The sequence below is a fragment of the Pseudochaenichthys georgianus genome, chromosome 6, assembly GCF_902827115.2.
Source record: "Pseudochaenichthys georgianus chromosome 6, fPseGeo1.2, whole genome shotgun sequence".
In the NCBI taxonomy this organism is placed as follows: domain Eukaryota; kingdom Metazoa; phylum Chordata; class Actinopteri; order Perciformes; family Channichthyidae; genus Pseudochaenichthys; species Pseudochaenichthys georgianus.
The window spans coordinates 3,339,990-3,347,517 of NC_047508.1; the positions used below are offsets into that span (position 1 = coordinate 3,339,990).

The 7,528-nt window shown below is 39.7% G+C and overlaps 1 protein-coding gene across 1 annotated transcript; it reads right to left on the reverse strand.

Annotated features, from left to right (window-relative positions):
* Positions 1 to 3,055: 3,055 nt before the first annotated feature.
* LOC117448274 (C-C motif chemokine 4-like) lies at positions 3,056 to 5,792 on the reverse strand. Its single transcript, XM_034085488.1, has 3 exons — positions 5,644 to 5,792; positions 4,344 to 4,461; positions 3,056 to 3,741 (listed from the first exon to the last, which is right to left on the reverse strand). The coding sequence occupies exons 1-3, from the start codon at positions 5,708 to 5,710 to the stop codon at positions 3,624 to 3,626; spliced, it is 303 nt and encodes a 100-aa protein (XP_033941379.1). The 5' UTR covers positions 5,711 to 5,792; the 3' UTR covers positions 3,056 to 3,623.
* Between the last annotated feature and the right edge of the window lie 1,736 nt (positions 5,793 to 7,528).

Below are 7,528 nucleotides of genomic sequence, written 5' to 3' on the forward strand. Positions count from 1 at the left end.
CGTTGTGGGCTATCCTCCGGGGCGGGGGGGGGGGGGGGGCGGGCAGGCGGGCTGATGATACACCACCAGGAGACTGCTTCTTAGCACTCAGCTGCCCTCTCATGGTTCCTTCACTGCCATGGAAAGAGATGTTCTTTTCCCCAAAGATTTCAAGTACTTTGGGTCTCAGCTTCGGATAGATTTATACAATATTGGGGGACAGACACAGTAGAAAAGAATGATAGTAGATATGTTTCAAAATGCCTTGTGTAAGTTTATCTCTTGAGAATGAGATAAAAAGGGGGATTGAAGATTATTATCATCTGATATTTAAGAAGTGTGTTACATTTGAAATGGCAGAAAGTCTTGTTGCAATTTCCAGATATTAAAAGAGGTCCCTTGAGTTTCTCTGGTAATTATCAATAGTAGCAGTTAAGTGAATACTGTTCAAACAATACCTGTGTTTGTGTTTTATATTGATTTCTCTGTTTTATCCTTTCATAAATGTGAGGACTAAAATAGCTATAAACATTCTGGGCTGGTTGGAGTAAACAGGGTTGTATTGCTCTGTGGGGGAGGTGTAGGTATGCAGGACAGGGGGGCTAGGTGGATGAGAGTATATTCTGCTTAAGATCTCTAGCATGTCATGTTTCAGGGAAGTCTACATATCTTGAATAGTATATGTGTGGTTTAATTACTTTGTATTAATAATAAGCAGTCTGTGTAACCAGAAGTTGGAGATATGAAGATGAAATCTTTGTGTTATCTTTGTGAGGCAAGGGAATATCCTTTATACACCACTGAGGTCTCTGGAATGTGGGGGGATGTGTGTGTGGAGGCCTGCAGGAAATATGAGACAGTGAATGCCAGAGGTGTTTGTTTGAGATGACCGGAAAAGACGACCCGTTAAACTCCACCCCTTCCTGTTTGTGTTGGTATGAAAGAATCTGTTCAGCGTTTTGTCTGCTCTCTCTTCTCGCGCTGCCCAGACCGGAGGGTCTTGCAGCACGTGAACCAGGGCAGGAGTAGGCATATTCCTCACATTACGGATATGATATGATATGGTTTTATATGGTATGCATTGTATTGCATTATTACTAGGGCTGTCGTTAATAACGCGTTAACGCAAGAACAAATTAACGCCACTAATTATTTTAACGCGATTAACGCATGTGTATTTTTTTTCCTCGGCCGCCCCGTAGTTTCAGAGCGCATCGAGTTTAAAATACCATCTACAAACTGATGCTGCTGACAGCCCCGCTCCTACCGCCTGCTTGTGGCAGACCACACTTCAACGCTCACCGGCAGGCACAGACTGGCCATCGGGAGGACCGGGAGGGTGTGTGTATGTGTGGCCCGAGCGAGCGAGAGAGAGACCTTACGTGCATTGTTGTGGTTAGCATCGGGTGCTAGCTAGCTGCGCTAACGGATATAAGGAGCTGTTTCAATGAAAACAGAGGAGCGCTCGATCCACACAACTGCGCCGAGCACTTGACTTTATGCAGGAAGCCAGACAGCGGGACATTGTAGGAGAAGTCAGCACACTCATGATTGCAGCAACATGATTGCAGCGTCCAGGGAGCTCCCGTTCGAGCATATGCCTTGAGTTGCACATAGCTCCAATGATCCAACACACACACACACACACACACACACACACACACACACACACACACACACACACACACACACACACACACACACACACACACACACACACACACACACCACACACACACACACACACACACACACACACACACACACACACACACACACACACACACACACACACACACACACACACACACACACACACACACCATTTGTATTGTATTATTGAATGAGAGAGGTTTCCAGGTTGAATTGAGGCGAATATTTGTAATGTTCAGAGGTTGTTGTGTTTAATATTCATGAGAATATTTGTCATTGTTCAAATGATAATAAACATTAGCATAAAGCATATTTGTCCACTCATATGATGATAAGAATATTACAAACTTGAAAAATATTCCTCTAAGGTACATTTAGAACAGATCAAAAATGTGCGATTCATTTGCGATTAATCGCGATTAACTATGGACAATCATGCGATTAATCGCGATTAAATATTTTAATCGACTGACAGCCCTAATTATTACCTTTTATAATTAAAACTGATTATTGTTTAACCCTCGTCCTGGTTGTTTTGAGTGTTCCTTCTTTTAAAGCAAACTCATAGGATCGGCGCGGAGAAGTGATATCTGCTCCATCATCGTGCTTTAAATCTTTCCGCACAGCATTCACCAACTATGAGCGCAGCAGTATTCTTAAAGCAGGAGCTAAGGATACTAACCAAGCTTTCATTTCAGCCTCCCATGAAAAGGCATTTGTTTCAGTACTGGAACACATTGGAAAACGAGGTCCTACAGCTTGCTGTATGTGGAAGAGCTGAAATTGAATGGGTACGAGAACACAAATTATCGCTCAGAGAAACTCCTGAAACGGCTACATCAAGGAGTCCAGGAGTCAAGGAGCTATCCAGTTTACGAGAGTTGATCACGACAATGCTGATGCCAATTCTTTCTGGCTTGTGTACAGCTTGAAAATCACAGTTTCTAATGGCGTTGCACGAGCTTACACTCTCGGAACCATAGACAAGTACAAAAACCTTCATAACACACAAGGGGACGGGTAATAACCGGAAAAGCATGACATGAGACCTTTAAGGAATTTTCGGCCATTTTGGACACCATCTTGAAAATTAGACCTTTGTAGTGATCAGCTTTTGGTAGACTTTTAGTATGTTATTAAGTACACCTGATACTACAATAATCCATTGAGAAACCTTTTGTTGCAATTATTTTGTTTGGGGTCAAACCATATTTGCAGCTGACTACACAGTTATGTGAAAGAAATGCTCAACAGTTAATGAAAACACCTTGGCCTTGAAAAGGAACTTCTCTGAAGCGTGTTTGGTTCCAAACTCTAGATTAGAAAAAGGCAGTTCAGAGACTTTTAATGTGTAAGTGTACGTTGAAACTTAATCCATGGGAAACAGAAAGAAAATAACCAAGACAAACCATTACATGTTATTATGCTTTAATTCAATATAATCAAATCAGTAGAATACAGAAATAAATAATTTGTAACCAAATTCCGTACTTATCTGTAGAGGTATTCAAAATATGACTATAAATAGGAACAAAACATCATCACTTTACTATATATCAAAAACAAGTACAAAAGGTCACAATGGTTCCTTGCAGAAACAGTGGCATCACACATACTGTAGCTTATACCTTAAGCAGTGCGGGACATTGCATTTTTACAGTGAAGAATGTTTTGGTAAGACAGTTCCAATAACAATGCATCAGTTGTTCACAGTGTTGACGGTTATGTGGGTGTTGTTGTATCAAGCAAAAATATACAAATAGTTCCACATACATTCAATTAAAAATCAGAAATGTACAAAATGGAGTGTACATTTGTCTCATTCCAGCAAATGGTCCATGTTACAAAAATAACAATATTTAGTACCTAACAAGAGGTACTGCAAACCTTACATATGGTAACACATCTGTAGTAGATGCAGCTTTGACAGGTATAGTTTGAGATGCAGCATCAGATCACAGGCTTTGATAGTGGATGTGATGTCGCCACGGTTACAGGTTGGTTGTCTCTCCTGGGAAGGCTTTGGTGTCCAGGTAGCTGATGAGATTCTTCACCCAGGGGGCTAAAGGACGGACACACAGCTGACGTGGACCTGCCACTGTCCTTAACCTGCACACACACACAGAGACCCTCAGTGACGGTTCTAGTGGGGCCAACAGGGTCCAGCACCCCTGTAACACTGTGCTTGGACCCCCCGTGGCCCCCCTCCAAAGGAATACATCTATGATAATGCAATCTGTGATAGTGTTGCAGCCAATAATGCGCTGTAACCTGGGCCTAAGATAACAAGAATGGTTTTTTTCAGTAGTGAAATCAAATAAATTGAAACTAAGTTACTAAAACAAATTCTGTGTCTAAAACAAATACCAACAACTATTAAGAAATTAAAATATAACAACGTTTGGCTGCATAAATAAAGTATTTATTAACCCAAGCTTCATTTAGGTTAATGGTAAAGTAAGTATCTACACTAAAACTGGACTGACTATCCTGAACTGAGAAAGTTTCCTGAGGTGCTGTGTTGGTGCAGTATTGTGGTGTAGTATTGTGGTGTTATAATGTGGTGCAGTATTGTGGTGTAGTATTGTGGTGTTATAATGTGGTGTAGTATTGTGGTGCAGTATTGCGGTGTAGTAATGCGGTGTAGTAATGCGGTGTAGTATTGCGGTGTAGTATTGCGGTGTAGTATTGCGGTGTAGTATTGTGCTTACAGGACGGCAGGGTTGGAGCAGCGCTGGCTCGTCCTGACGTAGCTGATCACTCGGCCTCTAGGAACCTCTCTCTCATTGAACTTAAAGCAGCATCTCCTCGGGCCAGCCCCACGCAAACCTACACACAAACACACAGTCAGATTCAGTTCCTTTTTTATGTTGGCTTTTATTTCCTTCCTAAATCTCAATCTGATACTGCCTTTTGTTTAACAGGTTGTGACATTGCTCAGTTGTTCCATTGTCAAATGGGGAAACTCTTGTGTTACTCTGGCTTTCCTTTTAATAAAGTGAGCTGTTATAATGGAAATACACATTTTAATAAATGTAGGTTTAGCTTCAACAAGTCCTTCGTGGTTTTGATGCTGGAGCCTTTAAATCTCAGTTTCTCAATCTTTGACATTGGATAATAAATATGTTCAGGCCACTCAGAAATCAGCGACAAGAAATATGACCTAAAAGGTCGTAGTAGTAGGTTTACACATAATATTCTTTGGTGTATAACTCTGCATACATTTACACAGTAAAAGGAATTCAGTTGGACACAAAAAAGCAAATACAGAACTACAAGACAATTATTTAAAATTAAAAGAATGAAATAAATATACAACAAATATACCAAAAAGTAAATACAAGTAAATGACACATTCCTTTGACAAATAAAATATGTGCAGATTATGGTCATTTAAAGTGGGAGAGCTGTGCAATTTAATTATTTAATTATTTATTTTGTAAGAGGAATGGCTCACTTAAAGGTGGGGTAGGTAAGTTTCAGAAACCGGCTCGAGATACACTTTTATTTATATTCCATGGAATGCTCTTAACATCCCGATAGCAATGCATATCTTAAGTGCTTTGTCAAAAAATCCATACAAAAATGTCATCTGTAGAAGCCGTAATACTGTAAAAAGTACAACGAATCCGTTAAACGGCTAAACGGATTGGATGGCCTACCTGCCTGTCAGCCTTCCACCGGGGCACAAACTTATCTCGTGCCCTCATTGGTCATGTGCGCGTTCGTGTGTGTTGGAGGAGGGGCTCTATAAGGAAGTGGCAGATTTTCTCCGGTTGTGTATTTTCAAATTCTAGCGATCTCGAGCCGGTTTCTCAAACTTACCTACCCCACCTTTAATGTGCCTTATTGTACAAATAATAAAAGAAAATGTTAGAAATGAACAAAAACAACTTTAACTGATCAGACTGAATGATTTATATATATTGCTATCAAACCAAAATCATAAACATTTAAAATAAGATTATTTTCCTTCACTGGTGGAATGAGTTATGTGGGAGCTTCTCTTACCTTCAGTCAGAGTGAAGACGGCCAGCATCAGCACACACACACACAGAGCGAGACGAGGAGCAGCCATCCTGAAGGTGTGTGTTCTCTACGTATTAGTGTGTGAAAGTCTTAGTTGAGTTTGTTCTCTCTGCTGTGTGATCACTCTCCATCTGCTCCAACATTTATAGTGGAGGAGCAGCCGGGGGGAAGACCCCAGCTTCATGGGAGTTCACCGTCATGTGTCAGTATCTCTTATCAACCCGAGGGGGGGTTTCCAGGTGCTTCTTGCGTCTGTATTTGTTCTATGTGTTTATATTTAGTCCATTGAACTTCCCTTAATCAATACCACTTTCTGACGAAACCTGTTTTCAAATGAAGAAGTACTTTCTTTTTCAGCGTGGTTTCCCTGTGCATCACACCGACCAACTAATGTGGGCAACACTTCTGCCTCCCGCTGACATGTCATCACTACCATAGATCCTTTAAAACAGTGGTGTAAAGTAACCAAGAACTCAAATACAAATACACTACCATTTTTAGATACTAGTTATTAACTTGAGTATTTACATTTGTTGCTACTTTGTACTTCTAATCCACTACAATTCTAGGTATTCCCCCTCTGTTTCTCCCCTTGAGGTTTCTTCAATTTGGCAAGGCAAGGCAAGGCAAGGCAAGTTTATTTATATAGCACCTTTCAACACAAGGCGATTCAAAGTGCTTTACTAAAAACAAAAGACATTAAGAAAATCGCATTTAAAATCAGTCATTAAAAAGAAAAGCTAATAAAATAAACATTAAAAGAAAAAATACATGGATAAAAGTTACAGTGCAGTTTAAGATATGAATAGTTCAATTAAAAGCAGCGGCAAAAAGAAAAGTCTTTAGCCTGGATTTAAAAGTAGTCAGAGTTGCAGCGGACCTGCAGGTTTCTGGGAGGTTGTTCCAGATGTTTGGAGCATAATAACTGAACGCTGCTTCTCCATGTTTAGTTCTGACTCTGGGGACAGAAAGCTGACCAGTCCCTGAAGACCTGAGAGATCTGGATGGTTCATAATTTAGCAGGAGGTCAGAAATGTATTTTGGGCCTAAACCATTCAAAACTTTATAAACCAGCAGCAGTATTTTAAAATCTATTATTTGACACACAGGAAGCCAGTGCAAAGACTTCAGAACAGGAGTGATGTGATCCACTATCTTAGTGTATTATAGAAAAAAGCAATTCAATATTTAAATATTTGAGCAGAAAATCCTCACATTTAATAAATGGAACTGTGAAAAACATTTGTAATTACTTGTAACAGAGTATTACTATGGTATTTCTACTTTTACTTTAGTACAAGATCTGAGTACATCTTCTCGCTCTGCTATAAGTTTATTCAATGAATAAAGGAAAGAAGGCCACAAGCTACTGTATACAATAAATCCCCCAAACATTTCATTTGTGTTGCAAACTCCCAACTATAAATCCCTCTATTAATACAAAACATTTCTCAAAAATTCCTATTTGTAATCATATCAATGGCCTCTAAATAGAGATGTAATAGTCTTGGCGGTAACTAGTGATGACTCGTTTGAATGGCATTTCATTGCCACGGAAGTTAAACAGCACAGCAGAAAAACCGGTTTGGAGATTCTCATGGATTTTCTGGATATGACTGGACATTATAATTAGTTTCACAAAGGGAAAGTTTCCTTCTTCCTCCTCAGTTTTGTCATGTCTTTAGATAAATTAAACTCAAGCTCACAAGAAGACATTATTTTCCCAAATATTCTCTCCAATAATGTTTATAATAAAATAAACTCAAGATAGTCTTCATCATCATCAAGAGGGATGAAGACCGTGTGCTTATAAGCTCAGAAAAAGTGACTAAGAGGCTTTTGTTGTCTAAGGTAAATCATTGACTTC